The following is a 20464-nucleotide window of genomic DNA, read 5'->3' as shown; positions in this document are numbered from 1 at the left end:
ACCACTAAAATACAGCACGCTTCTCGCATCTGTAGGAATCCTATACCCACAGTGTGTGTGTATGTGTGTGAGTGTGTCCTCTACAGAACAGAAATAATATTCTCCAAAGGCATGGCCAGTGTTCCGTGTACAGAGCGTTGGATCAGATGTTCCCTTTAAACATCAGCCCAGCAGTATGACTAGTGGTCATTGTGCTATTGGTGACCTGAAAGTGTTAGACTGGTCCCAGATCAGTCCTGCCAACTCCTATGGTCACTGGTCATACAGCCACGTTAGGACCTATACAACACAAATAGATCTGAGAACTGGCTATGACAGTGCTGACTCTCTGTCAATGTTTAGAACATACACTGACCACTTTAACAAAATTATTAGAGGCTAGTGTATTTACATGACCCCTGTCCAGTTTGTACTACCATGTGCAGATACTTATGCATGCAAACATGTACTCATAGAACTAAATAAAGAGAGAGAGGGAGGAGAGGGAAAGTAAGAGGGAGTGAGAGAGAGCCCATTCATTATCAGGCCAGCCCGTTCACCTCCAAAGGTCAAAAGTCAAAGGTTGGAGGTTATCACCTGGTCCTAACTAGCCGTCTCGCCTGATAATGAGAGGGGTCAAAGTTCAACATGCCTCACTGCACTGGAGCGCATCGAGGTGAACTCTTTAGTCACACAGAAACCCTCAGTGTGTGTGTGTGTGTGTGTGTGTGTGTGTGTGTGTGTGTGTGTGTGTGTGTGTGTGTGTGTGTGTGTGTGTGCGTGCCCTTGTCTTATTGTCAGCAACACACAATTAAAGCCTTGACCCCCTCTGTGTAGCAGGCCTCACTGTGTTAATGCATGGGAACCTTCACGGTGGAATGACAGTTTCTCTCTCTATCACTCTCACTCTCACACACACACACACACACACACACACACACACACACACACACACACACACACACACACACACACACACACACACACACACACACACACACACACACACAAACAGCCTCTCTCTCCTCCCCCCTTCTCTCTCTCCCTCTCTGCTCTGCCTGTTTTGAACAATTCACTTGGAGGCTGTTGCATCTTATTCATCCCATAGAGTAATAGATTGTAATTTCTCTGGAGTTGTGGTGTGTTGGCTGGCTGCCCAGTTGTCTCAGTGCCAGGGTTTGTGTCAGGAGAATACATTCCTTCTATACAGCACAACCAACGCTCTGTCCTGTTTATTCATTAACAGGGGAAATCAATTAGACTGGGCTGGCTGCAGTCAGTGAATAGGTCCCAAATGGCGCCCTAATCGCTATATAGTGTGCTACTTTTGACCAGGGCCCATACTATATTGTCGTGTGATGTAAGTGAATTGAATACGTTGCTTTTAATTAGATATTCCCATAGCAATCATGAATTTAAAGAAATTTGACTTGTGATTTTTTCCCTTGTCCAAATACACTCTGTTATTATGCATTTAAATTAACAATCAGGTAATATACAGTGCCTTTGGGAAAGTATTCAGACCCCTTGACTTTTTCCACATTTTGTTAAATTACAGCCTTATTCTAAAATTAATTAAATAAATGTTTTCTCTCCTAAATCTACACACCCTATAATGACAAAGCTAAACAGGTTTTTAGACATTCTTGTAATTTTTACATAACTATTCAGACCCTTTGCTATGAGATATGAAATTGATCTCAGGTACATCCTGTTTCCATTGATCAACCTTGAGAGGTTTCTACAACTTGATTGGAGTCCACCTGTGGTACATTAAATTGATTGGACATGATTTGGAAAGGTCCCACAGTTGACAGTGCATGTCAGAGCAAAAACCAAGCCATGAGTTGGAAGAAATTGTACGTAGAGCTCCTAGACTGGATTGTGTCGAGGCACAGATCTGGGTAAGAGTACCAAAAATGTCTGCAGCATTGAAGGTCCCAAAGAACACAGGGGCCTCTATCATTCTTAAATGGAAGAAGTTTGGAACCACCAAGACTCTTCCTAGAGCTGTCTGTCTGGCCAAACTGAGCAATTGTGGGGAGAAGGGCCTTGGTCAGGGAGGTGACCAAGAACTCGAGCTCTAGAGTTCTTCTGTGGAGATGGAAGAACCTTCCAGAAGGACAACTGTCTTTGCAGCATTCCACCAATCAGGCTTTTATGGTAGAGTGGCCAGACAGAAGCCACTCCTCAGTAAAAGGCACGTGATCGCCTGCTTGGAGTTTGAGAAAAGGCACCTAAAGACTCTCAGACCATGAGAAACATGATTCTCTGGTGTGATGAAATCAATATTGAACTCTTTGGCCTGAATGCCAAGCGTCACATCTAGAGGACTGTCACGCCTTGGTCTTAGTATTTTGTGTTTTAGTTAATTAGTTGGTCAGGCCAGGGTGTGACATGGGTTTGTTGTATTCTTAGTGGGGTTTTTTGGTTATTGGGATTGTAGCTGATTAGGGGTGTGTGTTACATAGGTTTGGCTGCCTGAGGCTGTTCTCAATCAGAGTCAGGTGATTCTCGTTGTCTTTGATCGGGAACCGTATTTAGGTAGCCTGGGTTTTGCTTTGTATTTCGTGGGTGATTGTTCCTGTCTCTGTGTAGTGTTCACCAGATAGGCTGTTATAGGTTTCACGTTCCGTTTTGTTGTTTTGTATTTATTAGTTATTTCATGTATAGTTCCGTTGTTTGTTTCACTAATAAACATGAGTAACCAACACGCTGCATTTCGGTCCGACTTTCTTGCGACAAACGAAGAACGTCGTTACAGAATCACCCAACACACACGGACCGAGCAGCGTGTCAACAGGCAGGTGCAGCCAAAAGAGGAGCCGCGTATTAAGGATTTCTGGACATGGGAGGAAATCCTTGACGGGAGAGGACCCTGGGCTAAACCAGGGGAGTGCAGCCGCCCAAAGGTGCAGCAGGCGAAGAGGAAACAGGAACTGGAAGGAAAAGGACCCTGGGCTCAGCCTGGTGAATATCGCCGCCCCAAGGAGGAACTAGAAGCGGCTAAAGCGGAGAGGCGCTGGTATGAGGAGGCAGCACGGCGACGTGGATGGAAACAGGAGCAGCCCAGAGAGGAGTACAGTATGGATATTACGACGTGGGAAGAAATAGACAGGTGAGGGGACGACCCAGAGAGAGTGCCGGAGCCCGCCTGGGATTCGCTGGAGCAGTGCGAAGAGGGCTATAGGAGAATGGAGTCGAAAAAAAAGACACGGCGGCGCAGAGCGAAGCCCCAAAAATTTATTGGGGGGGGGGGCTCAGATGGGGAGTGGCTGAGTCAGGAGACAGACCTGAGCCAACTCTCCCTGTTTATCGTGAAGAGCCAAGAAGGAGACCAGAATCGGTGTTGGAGGTGAGAGAAGCAGAGACTGTGAAGGAGTTAATGGGGAAATTGGAGGAGAAAGTAATGAGGGAGTTGCTAGTTTGGTGCTTTAGGTACAATATTCGTCCGACGGAGCGTGTCAGGGATTTAATGGCACCTGGGTCAGCGCTCCATACTAGTCCTGAGGTGCGTGTTAGTCGGCTGGTGAAAAATGTGCCAGCCTCAGGCACTAGGCCTCCTGTGTACCTACCTAGCCTTGCACGTCCTGTGCCAGTCCTGCTCTCAGGCTCTCCAGTACACCTTCACGGTCCAGTCCATCCTGTGCCACCTTCACACACCAGTCCTCCGATGGTAGCTCCCCGCACCAGGCTTCCTGTGCCTGTCCTCTATCCAGTACCACCTCCACACCCCAGCCCTCCAGTAGCAGCTCCCTGCACTAGGCTTCCTGTGCGTGTCCTCGGCCCAATACCACCAGTGCCAGCACCACGCATCAGGCCTTCAGTGCGCCTCGCCTGTTCAGCGCAGCCAGCGCCTTTTCCCTCTCCTGCGCTGTCGGAGTCTCCCGCCTGTTCAGCGGTTCTAGAGCCTTCCTCCTCTACAGCGCTGCCGGAGCCTCCTGCCTGTATGGAGCAGCTAGAGCTGCCAGTCTGCATGGAGCAGCCAGAGCTGGCAGGCTGCATAGAGCAGCTTGAGCTGCCATTCTGCATGGGGCAGCCAGAGCTGTCAGTCTGCTTAGAGCAGCCAGAGCTGTCAGTCTGCATGGAGCAGCTAGAGCTGCCAGTCTACATGGAGCAGCCAGTGTTGCCAGCCTGCATGGAGCAGCTAGAGCTGCCAGTCTGCATGGGGCAGCCAGAGCTGTCAGTCTGCTTGGAGCAGCCAGAGTTGCCAGTCTGCATGGAGTTGCCAGTCTGCATGGAGTTGCCAGTCTGCATGGAGCTGCCAGTCTGCAAGGAGCTGCCAGTCTGCAAAGAGCTGCCAGTCGGCAAGGAGCTGCCAGTCTGCAAGGAGCTGCCAGTCTGCAAGGAGCTGCCAAAGCTGTTAATCTGCATGGAACAGTCAGAGCTGTCAGTCTGCAAGAAGCCGCCAGAGCTGTCAATCTGCATGGAGCAGCCAGAGCCGCCAGTCAGCATGGAGCAGCCAGAGCCGCCAGTCAGCATGGAGCAGCCAGAGCCGCCAGTCAGCATGGAGCAGTCAGAGCCGCCAGTCAGCATGGAGCAGCCAGAGCCACCAGTCAGCATGAAGCAGCCAGAGCCGTTAGTCAGCCAGACTCTTCCAGATCTGCCAGTCAGCCAGACTCTTCCAGATCTGCCAGTCAGCCAGACTCTTCCAGATCTGCCATTCAGCCAGACTCTTCCAGATCTGCCAGTCAGCCAGACTCTTCCAGACCTGCCAGTCAGCCAGACTCTTCCAGATCTGCCATTCAGCCAGACTCTTCCAGATCTGCCAGTCAGCCAGACTCTTCCAGATCTGCCAGACAGCCAGACTCTTCCAGATCTACCAGTCAGCCAGACTCTTCCAGATCTGCCAGTCAACCAGACTCTTCCAGATCTGCCAGTCAGCCAGACTCTTCCAGATCTGCCAGTCAGCCAGACTCTTCCAGATCTGCCAGTCAGCCAGACTCTTCCAGATCTGCCAGTCAGCCAGACTCTTCCAGATCTGCCAGTCAGCCAGACTCTTCCAGATCTGCCATTCAGCCAGACTCTTCCAGATCTGCCATTCAGCCAGACTCTTCCAGATCTGCTATTCAGCCAGACTCTTCCAGATCTGCCAGTCAACCAGACTCTTCCAGATCTGCCAGTCAGCCAGACTCTTCCAGATCTGCCAGTCAGCCAGACTCTTCCAGATCTGCCAGTCAACCAGACTCTTCCAGATCTGCCAGTCAACCAGACTCTTACAGATCCGCCATTCAGCCAGGATCCGCCAGTCAGTCAGGATCCGCCAGTCAGCCAGGATCCGCCAGTCAGCCAGGATCTGCCGGATTCAACTGCCTGGCTGGGCTTCATCTCAGTACTGGGCTTCTTCTCAGTACTGGGCTGCCTCTCAGTGCTGGGCTGCCTCTCAGTGCTGGGCTGCCCCTCAGTCCCGAGCTGCCCCTCAGTCCCGAGCTGCCCCTCAGTCCCGAGCTGTCCCTCAGTCCCGAGCTGCTCCTCAGTCCCGAGCTGCCTCAGTCCCGAGCTGCCCCTCAGTCACGAGCTGCTCCTCAGTTCAGTGGGGTTCTGGGTGAGGACTATTCGGCCATGGTCGGCGGCGAGGGTGGATCATCCCAGGACGCGAATGGGAGGAACAATGACATTTATGGAGTGGGGTCCACGTCCCGAGCCGGAACCGCCACCATGGACAGACGCCCACCCGGACCCTCCCTATGGTTTTGAGGTGCGTTCGGGAGTCCGCACCTTAGGGGGGGGGGGGTTCTGTCACGCCTTGGTCTTAGTATTTTGTGTTTTAGTTAATTAGTTGGTCAGGCCAGGGTGTGACATGGGTTTATTGTTTGTTGTATTCTTAGTGGGGTTTTTTGGTTATTGGGATTGTAGCTGATTAGGGGTGTGTGTTACATAGGTTTGGCTGCCAGAGGCGGTTCTCAATCAGAGTCAGGTGATTCTCGTTGTCTCTGATCGGGGACCGTATTTAGGTAGCCTGGGTTTCACTTTGTATTTCGTGGGTGATTGTTCCTGTCTCTGTGTAGTGTTCACCAGACAGGCTGTAATAGGTTTCACGTTCCGTTTTGTTGTTTTGTATTTATTAGTTATTTCATGTATAGTTCCGTTGTTTGTTTCACTAATAAACATGAGTAACCAACACGCTGCATTTCGGTCCGACTTTCTTGCGACAAACGAAGAACGTCGTTACAAGGACACCTGGCACCATCTCCACGGTGGTGGCAGCATCATGCTGTGGGGATGTTTTTCAGCTCGCAAATCCGTCGGAGGTACCACAAATAAAACCGTCACTCTCTCATGGGAATTCCACTAACGGTCCATATGTAGACAAACATAGCTGTTGCTCATGTCGGTATCTGTGCTGATGGCAAAAGCCATGACAGGGAGACATAGTGGAGTGATAACGCACGTGCAAGCAGTTGCTCCCGACGCCACTTAGGTACACTGCTGCATCCACTGAGAGGCTCTTGCTACCAAGGGAATGCCTGACAGCTTGAAAGACGATTTGGACACTACAGTAAAACTAGTTAACTTTGTTATAGCAAGGCACCTGAACTCTCATGTATTTTCTGCACAATGCAATGTTATCGGCAGCAACCATGTAATGCTTTTACAACATACAGAAGTGCACTAGTTATCAAGGGACAAAGTATTTTAAAATTGAGAGACGAGCTTAAAGTTTTCTTTACTGACCATTACTTTCACTTGTCCTCTTGCCTGATGACGAGTTTCTCACACGACTGGCCTATCAAGCTTACAGACAATATCAAATGTGATATAGTCGAAGCACCTGAGTGAGTTGAGTGCACAATTACGCAGGTACTTCCCCAAAACAAATGACACAAACAACTGGATTCGTTTTCTCTTTCATGCCCTGCCTCCAATCCACTTGCCGATATCTGAACAAGTAGCATCATCGAAATTGCAACAAGCGGTTCTGTGAAAATTTAATTTAATCAGAAGCCACTGCCAGATTTCAAGATTGGGCTGAGCTCAGAGTACCCTGCCTTGGCAAATCACGCTGTTAAGACACTGATGCCCTTTGCAACCACATACCTACGTGAGAGTTGATTCTCGGCACTCACTAAACACAGGCACAGACTGTATGTGGAAAATGATTTTTGACTGAGACTCACTCCAATACAACCCAACATTGCTGAGTTATGTGCATCCTTCAAGCACACCCTTCTCATTAACCTGTGGTGAGTTATTCACAATGTTTGATGAACAAATAAGGTTTTATATTTAAGAAGGTTAAATAAAGAGGAAAAATATTGATTATTATTGTATTATTATTTGTGTTCTTGTCCAATAAGAATTCTTTGTGACTTCTGACGAACCAGGTTGTGACAGAAACTCACACTCATTCTTATATTTAATAAATGTATCGTACAGTGTGTGTGTGGCAGGCTTACAATGATGACAAAAACAACATTTGAGAGTGCTCTGACCCTGGTGCTAGAGGGGGTACGCAGCTGGAGGCTGAATGTTGAAGTGGTACGGGACTATAAAAGGTTTGGGAACCGCTGGTGTAGATGAAGCAGAGAAGACAGGTTAAAGAACGATTTTTAAGCTTTGACACAATTGAGACATGGATTGTGTGTGTGCCATGGGCAAGACAAAATATTTAAGTGCCTTTGAACGGGGTATGGTAGTAGGTGCCAAGCGTACCGGTTTGAGTGTGTCAAGAACTCCAACGCTGCTGGGTTTTTCATGCTCAACAGTTTCCTGTGTGCATCAAGAATGGTCCAACACCCAAAGGAAATCCAGCCAACTTGACACAACTGTGGGAAGCATTGGAGTCAACTTGGGCCAGCATCCCTGCTTTCGACATCTTATAAAGTCTATGTCTGATGAATTGAGGGTGTTCTGAGGGCAAAAGTGGGTGGAACTCAATATTAGGTAGGTGTTCCTAATGTTCTGTACACTCAGTGTATGTTACAGTGGTAAACATACTATTATTGGCAACCAATACTATTATTGGCTCTCTTTCTCTCTTCCCTAAACGTTTGTGTGTGGATCAATTAACTAATTTCGGTCTCTATAGGAAATGGCATAAGACAACTGCATAGACATTCTTAATAAAACCATGTGATTTAACACACCCATGTGCACACACACACACACACACACACACACACACACACACACACACACACACACACACACACACACACACACACACACACACACACACACACAGTTAGTTAAACTGAGACGAGAGGCCTAATTTGAGTAATTTGAGTAATTTGCTTTGCTTTTCCCTTGATTTTCCACTGTAGCCTATCAGACTACATGTGTGTTTCATGTTTGGGACATACTGTATGACTGGTTCTCTGCTTCTGCACACAAAATCACTGTTCATTAAACTTAGCTGTTACTGTAGCCATTTACCTTTTCACACAGACACACACACACACGCACACAAACATGAACACAGACACAGATGCACGCACGCACACACACAATCTAAGCCCCAACACACACACACAGTAATGAGAAAAACACACATACGAACACACATGCCACGCCTCAACACCAAAATATACAACTTCTCAAATTAAAACATTTTCTCCAGTGTAATTGCAGTGAAAACATCACTCAAGATCCTGCGCTATATATTCCCTCTTCGGCAAATAACTTCTGACAGGCTGCTTCTAAACAAGTGCTTCAGTCTAGACTAGGGCATAAAACAGCACAGGCTGATCTATATATAGTGCAGTCAGAAAGTATTCAGAACCATTGACTTTTTCCACATTTTATTACGTTACACCTTATTCTAAAATGTATTAAATTGTTTTATTTCCCTCGTCAATCTACACACAATAATACCATATGATGACAAAGCAAAAACAGGTTACATAAGTATTCAGACTCAGAACTTTGTTGAAGCACCTTTGCCAGCGATTACAGCCTTGAGTCTTCTTGGGTATGACTCTACAAGCATGGCATACCTGTATTTGGGGAGTTTCACCCATTCTTCTCTGCAGATCCTCTCACGCTCTTTCAGGTTAGATGGGGAGCGTCGATGCACACCTATTTTCAGCTCTCTCCAGAGAGGTTTGATCGGGTTCAAGTCCGGGCTCTGGCTGGGACACTCAAGGACATCCGAAGCCACTCCTGCATTGTCTTGGCTGTGTGCTTAGGATCGTTGTCCCGTTGGAAGGTGAACCTTCGTCAACAGTCTTTGGTCCTGAGCACCCTGGAGCAGGTTATCATCAAGGAGCTCTCTGTACTTTGCTCTGTTCATCTTTCCCTCGATCCTGACTAGTCTCCCAGTCCCTACCGCTGAAAAACATCCCCACAGCATGATACTGCCACCAACATGCTTCTCATGGTGATGGTGATGGTGCCAGGTTTCCTCCTCCAGACGTGACGCTTGGCATTCAGGCCAAAGAGTTCAATCTTGGTTTCATCAGATTTGTAGGTGCCTTTTGTCAAACTTCAATCGGGCTGTTATGTACTTTTACTGAGGAGTAGCCTCCGTCTGGCCAATCAACCATAAAGGCCTGATTTGTGGAGTGCTGCAGAGATGATTGTCCTTCTGGAAGGTTCTCCCATCTTCACAGAGGAACTCTGGAACTCTGTCAGAGTGACCATCGGGTTCTTGGTCACTTCCCTGACCAAGGCCCTTCTCTCCCGGTTGCTCAGTTTGGCCGGGCGGCCAACTCTAGGAAGAATGTTGGTGTTTCCAAACATCTTCCATTTAAAAATGATGGAAACAACTGTGTTCTTGGAGACATTCAATGCTGCAGAAATGTTTTTGTCCAATTCCCCAGATCTGTGCCTCGACACAATCCTGTCTCGGAGCTCTACAGACAATTACTTCAACCTCATGGCTTGGTTTTTGCACTGACATACATTGTCAACTGTGGGACCTTATATAGACAGGTGTGTGTCTTTCCAAATCATGTCCTATTAATTGAATTTACCACAGGTGGACTCCACTCCAGGTGTAGAAACATCTCAAGGATGATCAATGGCAACAAGATGCATCTGAGCTCAATTTCAAATCTCATAGCAAATGGTCTGAATACTTATGTAAATAAGGTATTTCTGTTTTTTTTGTTTTAATGAATTAGCAAACAATTCTAAAAACCTGTTTTCATCATTTTGGGGTGTTGCTACTATAATGATCCATTTTAGAATAAGGCTGTAACGTAACAAAGTGTGGAAAAAGTCAAAGGGGCGGAATACTTTCCGAATGCACTGTATGAACAAGCTGATTCTTTGCTCTACTGCAGCCTTCTTCTCTTCTTTAGTCCACTCTACTCTACTGTAATCTGGCTGTTGTATATAAGCAACTGCCTACACTAGCTGAAATTAATACATGCATTTTCAGTAATAATTTATTATATCGTAGCGATCTTAACCCAACACAGAGCTTTGTCGTGAAGAGGTTTGAATGTCTTGGTGTGAAATCCAAGGTGTTGGGCTGAAAGTCGGAAGGTCCAAGGTTCGATTTCAGGTTGGGACTGCCCTCTGCCTTTGCCACAATATCAATCATTCTCATCTCTCTCTGTATTTCTTCTCAGCATCTAAAGCCTGCCCTCCATGTGACAACGAACTGAAAGCTGACACCATTATGGAACATTACTGTGCCAGTGACTTTGGTAAGTACTACACACACACACACTCACACACCCACACACACACACACACACACACACACACACACACACACACACACACACACACACACACATGCAAACACACACACACACACACAGAGAGAAGTGTGACGTGTGATGTGTGTAGTTGGGTCATTCCAATTCAGTGCCTTTTGAGAAAAAAAGTTTGATTTCGCCTAATTTTTACATTCTGACTACATGTTAAACTTCATAACAAACATGTTTTCCCATCTCAAAATAATATAGTAAGTGCCTATTTAAGTGCCAAATAAAGTAACAGGGTTGGCCGTAACAGGGTTGACAATTTCATCTTAATTCAGCCATAAATCCTCTTGTGACATGGGGAATGGAAGCTTGTTGTGTGCAAAACGTGTCAAATTGCCAAAAATAGTAGAACCAGCTTTTACATTATGATTTATTTCACTATTAGATGTTTCATGTTTCATTTGAAAAAATATATTAAAAAAACAATAGTTTCATCATATTATAACAAGAGTTCAGTAACAGGGTTGACCTTAAATTAGCGACAGACGTAAATGATTCACTAATCACATGAAATAAATATTGATCTTCAGAACATTTAAAACATCTGATTTATTGAATTCTCCATGTTGTCTTTAACAAAGGGCAATTCGTTTAATATAACAGGCCTTGAAATGCTATATTGGTGCATAATCTTTTCATTTTAAAGGGACGCAAAAGTGGAACGACCCAGTTAACAGGAATGGCTAATGACAGTTTTATATGTGTTTTGATGTTATCACAATTATTCTACAAGGTAGAAAACAGTAAAAAATAAGAAAAAACCCTTGAATGAGTAGGTGTGTGCAAACCTTTGACTGGTACTGTACGTGTAATCAGATCCTCCCCAACGCTGATTACAAATAGGAAAGATACAATAATACAAATAGAAAATCTAGTCAGCAGGTTGTGTTCGAGTTCAGTTTAAGTGCATTTTGAAACAATTTAATGTAAATTGTTAAACAATTTAATCTACTCAATTTGATCCATTTCATATATTAAATGGTACATTTCAGGCAATGTCCTGATAGTAACGTCCATACAACATAGAGTTCAATGCATGGCTGCAGGAAGATGTTTTGGTTTGGGGGTACTGTTGACCAAAATACAATTCAAAAGTTTGGTGTCACTTAGAAATGTTCTTGTTTCCCATGAAAAGATATATAAAATTAGTTGCAAAATGAATTGGAAATATAGTCAAAGAATCCTCCATTTGCAGCAATTACAGCCTTGCAGACCTTTTGACATTCTAGTTGTCAATTTGTTGAGGTAATCTGAAGAGATTTCACCCCATGCTTCCTAAAACACCTCCCACAAATTGGATTGGCTTGATGTTCTTAGGTAAAGCTGCTCCCACAACAGCTCAATAGGGTTGAGATCCGATGATTGTCCTGGCCACTCCATTATAGACAGAATACCAGCTGACTGCTTCTTCCCTAAATAGATCTGGCATAGTTTGGAGCTGTGCTTTGGGTCCCGATGTCCCGTTGGAGGAGGAAATTGGCTCCAATTTAGCGCCGTCCACAGGGTATGTCATGGCGTTGAAAAATAGAGTGATAGCCTTCCTTCTTTAAGATCCCTTTTACCCTGTACAAATCTCCCACTTTACCACCACCAAAGCACCCCCAGACCATCACATTGCCTCCACCATGCTTGACAGATGGCGTCAAGCACTCCTCCAGCATCTTTTCGATTTTTCTGCGTATCACGAATGTTCTTCTATGTGATTCGAACAACTCAAACTTAGATTCATTTGTCCATAACACTTTTTTCCAATCTTCCTCTGTCCAGTGTCTGTGTTCTGTTGCCCATCTTAATCTTTTATTTTTATAGGCCAGTCTGAGATATGGCTTTTTCATTGCAACTATACCTAGAAGGCCAGCATCCTCTTCACTCTCTTCACTGTTGACATTGAGACTGGTGTTATGCGGGTACTATTTAATGAAGCTGCCAGTTGAGGACTTGTGAGGCATCTGTTTCTCAAAGTAGACACTCTAATGTACTTGTCCTCTTGTTCGGTTGTGCACTGGGGCCTCCCATTCCTCTTTATATTGTGGTTCGAGCCAGTTTGCGCTGTACTGTGAAGGGAGTAGTACACAGTATTGTAGAAGATCTTCAGTTTCTTGACAATATCTCGCATGGATTAGCCTTCATTTCACAGAACAATAAAAGGCTGACGAGTTTCACAACGTTCTACACACGCTGTGTAATGGAATGATTATGATAATCATGGACATTGCCCAAGCTGTCCAGATCTCTAGTGGCAATCAATCATTGTTCAAAACAAGCAACTAAAGCAAAGATATTCTACGTCTTTCAGGATTTTGTACATGAGATCACAGAGTACACTATAACCTCTTTTATGTATCACCCCAAAATATAAGATATTACCCAACATATTATTGCTGTCCATTACTCACAAGTTCATATGATACCAGCCATACCTTTAATTAATGAGAAGGTACTTCTGGTTGAAGCATGGCGGAACAGTGTCATTAATAAAATTCCAAGAGAAAGACAAAAGAGTGAATGTGTCCCAAATAGAACCCTATTCCCTACATAGTGCATAAAGCCTTATAAACCCAAGTCAAAACCAGAGCACTGTACGCGCATTGCGCTAGCCATATTTCGCAGGTCACTACTTTTTAAAAAGGCAGAAATGCATTCTGGAATGTAAACTTTCATGTGCCTTAATAACAGACTTGTATGCCATCTGTAAATGCAAATGAAAATGTTAAATTATGAGCCTACTGTAGTTGGTTTAGCCACAGAAAAAGACAGCAATCTTCTCGCTAGCCATGATTGGCTGAGATAATGAGTGGGCTGGACATGCCGAGAGATGAGTTCGGATTGGTCTGCCTTATAGCACGCTTCTGTGTATTTCAGCAGGTAAGTATGTGTAAGTAATCCTGTCTAAGCAGCTTTTTTTATATATCACATCATATAACAGCATAAGTGTTGCTCAACACTTTCTGGAGGACCGAGTTTTGAAATCAGTGGAATTAGAGTATGATAGCTAAGTAGATGGAGAAAACACCTTTATCCAGATTACATCTTCAAACTAAGGGCAACCATGGCATCCATGACAGGGAGAAGCGTCTATGATGTATATGGGTAAGATAGTCTAGAAAGCTACGCAAGTAACCATTTCAATAGAATGTCACTGCGACAACGGTTGATAGACGTAGCTGGTAAATTCACTTTGGCTATCTACTCCGATTTCAGAGCACGGGTAAGATAGTCTAGCTAGCTACATTTTCAGATATTACACGTTTCTAATTTTGACGAAGGTTGTTTTCATTTCAAGTTAGTCTCCTGTTAGCTATCTAGCTAACGTTAGCTGTCTGGCTCGCTAGCTAATGTTACGTGTATGATCTTATAATTTGTATCTCGGAGCCATTTGCTTTTCTAGTTATAGCCTAATGTTAGCTAGCTAACATTGAACTTGGTTGGTTAGCTACCTGCAGATTTATGCAGGGTAGTAACTTCATGATTTGGGATTATGGATAATTGTTTACCTAGCTACATGTCTTAACAAAAAGACTCCACTACGCAGGTAACCATTTCAATACAATGTCACTGCGACAACTGTTGATAGATGAAGCTGTTAAATTCGCTCTGGCTATCTACGCCAATTTCAGAGCACTCAGCCTCAGGCAGACCGACATTAGTTGTAAATACACTGCCCCTCTGTGTCATTCAAACATACTTTTTATTATGTTTTATTTTTACTTAAAAAAATGTTTATCTTTAACAATCATTCTATATCCCGCACCGCAACTGCACTCCCACTTGTCTCCTATTCCACATACCAACCCCCAGCTTCCCTCAGCCCATCCCATCTATCTCTGCTGGCCACCCACTTTGGGTTTCTACGCAACTCATATCTTTGAACTATGCTGTGATGCTTAATGTACAATTCCAATCTATCTAATCGAATAGAATTTACAGATTGCACTTTGAAGATAAATACTTTTACTAAGAGTATTAGTATAGTAGTAATTGACTGTCCGGTCTCTCCAGATCTCCAAACAGTACTATTTCTAGGGTCAATTTTAGTTCAATGCTATGCATTTTCAGCCATTCCTGAACCTGAGACCAGAAACAGGCTACCTGAGGGCAATACAAAAATAAATGGTCTATTGATTCTGTATCCTCACAACAAAATCTGCAGAGCTTCGATGATTTTATGCCCCAAATATTCAACATTTTGTTGGTGGCAAGAATTTTATGTAGTAATTTTAGCTGAAAAGCATGAAGTCTTGAATCTTGCGTTGTCATATATCAACTCATACACCTTGTACCATGGAATCGGTACATCAAAAATCTCTTCCAAAATATTTTGCAATCTGTATGGCACAGTTGTCAACATCCTGGTCCTCAAATGAAACTGGTATACTTTCCTGTTTATGCTATTTTTATTCCTCTGCCAGTTTTGATCCTTTATATTGGGCAGACAGACCAGTCCTTACCTCCTCTCGCTGCCAGCTGCCTCCTCCATTTTTGGGGTAATGCTGTAATCAATTGGTTGTACTCTTGGATTGAGCAGACCTTCCCATATAATTCTGATAATTCCATGAAGGACATAACTCTACCATTCCAATTTACAATATAATTTAAAAACAAATAAATACAGGTATTTTATCAACCAGCACATTTGAGTTTAGCCATAATATTTGTTCTATCTTTTCAGGGGGATGAAGTTGAAATTGTAGCCAGCTCTGCAATGCTTGTTTGAAAAAGAGAGATACTTTGAAAAAAAGTATCATTTTCATTTAATCGAAAATTAAACATGGCCATCTGCACAAAGGCAAAAAAGCCATTCTTAAACAATGGATGAGCTTTTCTTAGTAGTATACCTGAGAACCATTTAGGTTTTAGTGCTTTTATATTTAATAATCTCAACCAACCCAATTCATATTCTGTCACGAATCTGACTGAGGGTGGTTTCCCTTCCCGGTCGGGTGGAGCTCGGCGGTCGTCGTCACCGGCCTATTAGCTGCCACTGATTGTCTTTCCTCCCCCTCCTTGTATGTTTATTGGTAGCACCTGTTTGTGATGATTAGTTGAGCTTCTTTAGACAGCCGGTCCGCCTGTTTGTTGTGCGGGATTAATGAGTGTAACCTTCAGCTCTGTAGTAGAGGAACGTGTTTGTTCCTGGTCGTGAATTGTCAGTTGTACCTATCTAATTCCCCGTGTTTGGGGCCGTTATTATTGTGAGCACCCTGTGGTGCGTTGGTGCATTAAAGAGCACAGCCTTGCACTCTCTGTCTCCTGCGTCTGACTCCACACCCACGACACCCGGAGCATTACATATTCATTATATAGACAGACACATTTTATTTGGTCTGGTTTAGCGTCCCAGATAAAGCAAAATAAACTGAACTATGACTAAGGAGTTAATCAGGGCAATTTTTCCATAAATAGACAGTTATTTATCTCTCCATGTTTGCAGGATCTTGTCTATTTTTACAAGTTTTCTATTGAAATTCATTGTGGAGAGGTTAATTAAATATTTTGTGATATGAATACCAAGTATGTCTACTTCACCATCAGCCCATTTTATAGGTAAACTGCAGGGTAATGTAAAAGTTGTATTTTTTAAAGAATCAATTTGTAAAATTGTACACTTATCATAATGAGGTTTTATTCCAGAGAGTACAGAAAAGTTATCTAGATTGTCAATGAGACATTGCAGATGGACACCTTTGTTTTTAAGCCTTGGATTTCTAATCCACTAAATTGTTATTGATTCCGATTTCAATAGCTAGCATTTCGATGGTCATAACGATATGGTGACAGCGGACCCCCTGTTTAACTCCTCTTGACAATTCACAATTCAAAACTCTCTGAGAAGTAGTCGTTATTTACTATTTTACACCTGGGGTTGCTATACGTTATTTTTATCCATTTTATAAGAGAATTACCAAAATTGAGAAATAGCATTTATAAATTAAATCCAGTCTTACTTTATAAAATGCCTATTCAAAATCTGCTAAAAATACCAGGCCTGGCTTCTTAGATGTTTCATTATGTTCCATTATTTCTAGAAGTGTTGTATATTATCTCCAATATATTGTCTACGTAAAAAACCTGTCTGATCAGGATGAACAATACCTGGTAAAACCATTTTAATTCTGAATGCTATGCATTTCGCAAGGATTTTTGCATCACAACATTGAAGTGTAAGGGGCCTCCAGTTTTTTAGATAGGCTGGGTCTTTATATTTGCCATCTGGGTCTTGTTTAAATAATAATCAGACCTTCCTGCTGAGTACCTGACAGACTACCATTTCTATAGGAGTAGTTAAAACAATCTAACAATGGAGCTTTTCGTATATCAAAAAAGGCTTGACATACCTCTACCGGTATGCCATCAAGCTCTGGGGTTTTTCCAGACTGAAAGGATTTAATAACCTCAAAAAGTTATTGCTCTGTAATTTGTCCTTCACACGGATCTTTCTGTACATTTAATAATTTTCCATTTTTTATATTATTTGGAAAGAATTCCTTTCCGTAATCTTCATTCAGTGGGAGAGGATGAGACGGAAAAGAGAACATCTGCCAAAAATGATTATCTTCCTCTTTTAAAATATCATTCAGAGAATCATAGATGACTCCGTCTTCAGTAACGAGTTTCTGAAAATTATTTTTGTTAGCGTTCCTGTGTTGGAGATTCAGGAAGAATGTTGTGCATTTTTCTCCATATTCCATCCAGTCTGCTTTATTTTTGTAATAGATTACATGAGATCGTTCTTGAATAAGTTCCTCAAGTTCTTTTTGTTTTTCCTCTAACTTATTTTGTCTCTGTACTGTCATTTTTATTGCTATCTACCTGAACTATTAGTATATGTATTTCCCTTGTTAGTCTTGTCTCTTTAGCCAGAAACTGCTTTTTCATTATTGATGAATATTGAATTGAATGACCCCTGAAGGTACACTTCAAGGTATCCCAAACAATAAGGGGATTTGCTGAACCTATATTATACTGGAAAAATTCAGTTATAAATAATTTTGTCTTGGTTAAAAATAAGTTGCCCTCAAGCAAACTTTGATCAAATGTCCAATATCCCCGTCCACGTGGGCAATCTATAAGAGTTATGTGAATGCCAATTAGATGATGATCCGATCACATTCTGTCCCCTATTATAACTTTTTTCACCTTTGATGGAAGAGAGAAAGAAACAAGAAAGTAGTCAAGGCGACTAGCTTGATTAAGTCCCCTCCAAGTACAGTGGGGAAAAAAAGTATTTAGTCAGCCACCAATTGTGCAAGTTCTCCCACTTAAAAAGATGAGAGAGGCCTGTAATTTTCATCATAGGTACAAATCAAATCAAATCAAATTTTATTTGTCACATACACATGGTTAGCAGATGTTAATGCGAGTGTAGCGAAATGCTTGTGCTTCTAGTTCCGACAATGCAGTAATAACTAACAAGTAATCTAGCTAACAATTCCAAAACTACTACCTTATAGACACAATTGTAAGGGGATAAAGAATATGTACATAAAGATATATGAATGAGTGATGGTACAGAGCAGCATAGGCAAGATACAGTAGATGGTATCGAGTACAGTATATACATATCAGGGAGTACAGGAGAGGGCTCAGAATGCACCCTTGTGGGGCCCCAGTGTTGAGGATCAGCGGGGTGGAGATGTTGTTGCCTACCCTCACCACCTGGGGGCGGCCCATCAGGAAGTCCAGTACCCAGTTGCACAGGGCGGGGTCGAGACCCAGGGTCTCGAGCTTGATGACGAGCTTGGAGGGCACTATAATGTGTTGAATGCCGAGCTGTAGTCGATGAACAGCATTCTCACATAGGTATTCCTCTTGTCCAGATGGGTTAGGGCAGTGTGCAGTGTGGTTGAGATTGCATCGTCTGTGGACCTATTTGGGCAGTAAGCAAATTGGAGTGGGTCTAGGGTGTCAGGTAGGGTGGAGGTGATATGGTCCTTGACTAGTCTCTCAAAGCACTTCATGATGATGGAAGTGAGTGCTACGGGGCGGTAGTCGTTTAGCTCAGTTACCTTAGCTTTCTTGGGAACAGGAACAATGGTGGGAGCAACAGACTGGGATAGGGATTGATTGAATATGTCCGTAAACACACCAGCCAGCTGGTCTGCGCATGCTCTGAGGGCGCGGCTGGGGATGCCGTCTGGGCCAGCAGCCTTGCGAGGGTTGACACGTTTAAATGTTTTCCTCACATCGGCTGCAGTGAAGGAGAGTCTGCATGTTTTGGTTGCGGGCCATGTCCGTGGCACTGTATTTTCCTCAAAGCAGGCAAAAAAGTTATTTAGTCTGCCTGGGAGCAAGACATCCTGGTCCGTGACGGGGCTCGATTTCTTTTTGTAATCCGTGATTGACTGTAGACCCTGCCACATACCTCTTGTGTCTGAGCCATTGAATTGAGATTCTACTTTGTCTCTATACTGACACTTAGCTTGTTTGATTGCGTTGCGGAGGGAATAGCTACACTGTTTGTATTCGGTCATGTTTCCGGTCACCTTGCCCTGATTAAAAGCAGTGGTTCGCGCTTTCAGTTTCATGCGAATGCTGCCATCAATCCACGGTTTCTGGTTTGGGAATGTTTTAATCGTTGCTATGGGAACGACATCTTCAACGATGAACTCGCTCACCGAATCAGCGTTTTCGTCAATGTTGTTGTTTGATGCAATACGAAACATATCCCAGTCCACGTGATGGAAGCAGTCTTGGAGTGTGGAAACAGCTTGGTCGGACCAGCGTTGAACAGACCTCAGCGCGGGAGCTTCTTGTTTTAGTTTCTGTCTGTAGGCAGGGATCAACAAAATGGAGTCGTGGTCAGCTTTTCCGAGCTGGGCAGGGCCTTATATGCGTCGCGGAAGTTAGAATAGCAATAGTCCAAGGTTTTTCCAGCCCTGGTTGCGCAATTGATATGCTGATACAATTTAGGGAGTCTTGTTTTCAGATTAGCCTTGTTAAAATCCCCAGCTACAATGAATGCAGCATCAGGATATATGGATTCCAGTTTGCAAAGAGTCAAATAAAGTTTGTTCAGAGCTATCGATGTGTCTGCCTGGAGGGGAAAATATACGGCTGTGATTATAATCGAAGAGAATTCCCTTGGTAGATAATGTGGTCGACATTTGATTTTGAAGAATTCTAAATCAGGTGAACAGAAGGACTTTAGTTCCTGTATGTTGTTGTGGCCACACCACGTCTCGTTAACCATGAAGCATACGCCCCTGCCCCTCTTCTTACCAGAAAGATGTTTGTTTCTGTCGGCGCGATGCGTGGAGAAACCAGCTGGCTGCACTGACTCCGATAGCGTCTCTCCAGTGAGCCATGTTTCCATGAAGCAAAGAACGTTACAGTCTCTGATGTCCCTCTGGAATGCTACCCTTGCTCGGATTTCATCAACCTTGTTGTCAAGAGACTGGACATTGGCGAGAAGAATGCTAGGGAGTGGTGCACGATGTGCCCGTCTCCGGAGTCTGACCAGAATACCGCTTCGTTTCCCCCTTTTACGAAGCCCGTTTTTTGGGTCGCCGGCTGGGATCCATTCCGTTGTCCTGGGTGAAAAGCAGAACACAGGATCCGCTTCGCGAAAGTCATATTCTTGGTCGTACTGATGGTGAGTTGATGCTGCTCTTACATTCAGTAGTTCTTCTCGACTGTATGTAATGAAACCTAAGATGACCTGGGGTACCAATGTAAGAAATAGCACGTAAAAAAACTAAAAACTGCATAGTTCCCTAGGAACGCGAAGCGAGGTGGCCAACTATGACAGACAAAAAGAGAAAAAAAATCCAGAAAATCACATTGTAGGATTTTTAATAAATTTATTTGCAAATTATGGTGGAAAATAA

At 43.7% G+C, this 20464-nt stretch overlaps 1 protein-coding gene across 1 annotated transcript in view; it reads left to right on the top strand.

Annotated features, from left to right (window-relative positions):
- The window catches only part of sfrp5 (secreted frizzled-related protein 5), a 47261-nt gene that overhangs the window by 9712 nt on the left and 17085 nt on the right, over window positions 1–20464 (top strand). The window contains exon 2 of the mRNA XM_064933897.1: window positions 10497–10574. Coding sequence (XP_064789969.1) covers window positions 10497–10574 — 78 coding nt within the window. The remainder of the gene's footprint in view (window positions 1–10496; window positions 10575–20464) is intronic.

The sequence above is a fragment of the Oncorhynchus masou genome, chromosome 24 (assembly GCF_036934945.1).
Source record: "Oncorhynchus masou masou isolate Uvic2021 chromosome 24, UVic_Omas_1.1, whole genome shotgun sequence".
Taxonomy (NCBI): Eukaryota; Metazoa; Chordata; class Actinopteri; order Salmoniformes; family Salmonidae; genus Oncorhynchus; species Oncorhynchus masou.
Note: the sequence above shows the minus strand (reverse complement) of the source record. Positions and strands in the feature narration are given on the sequence as shown.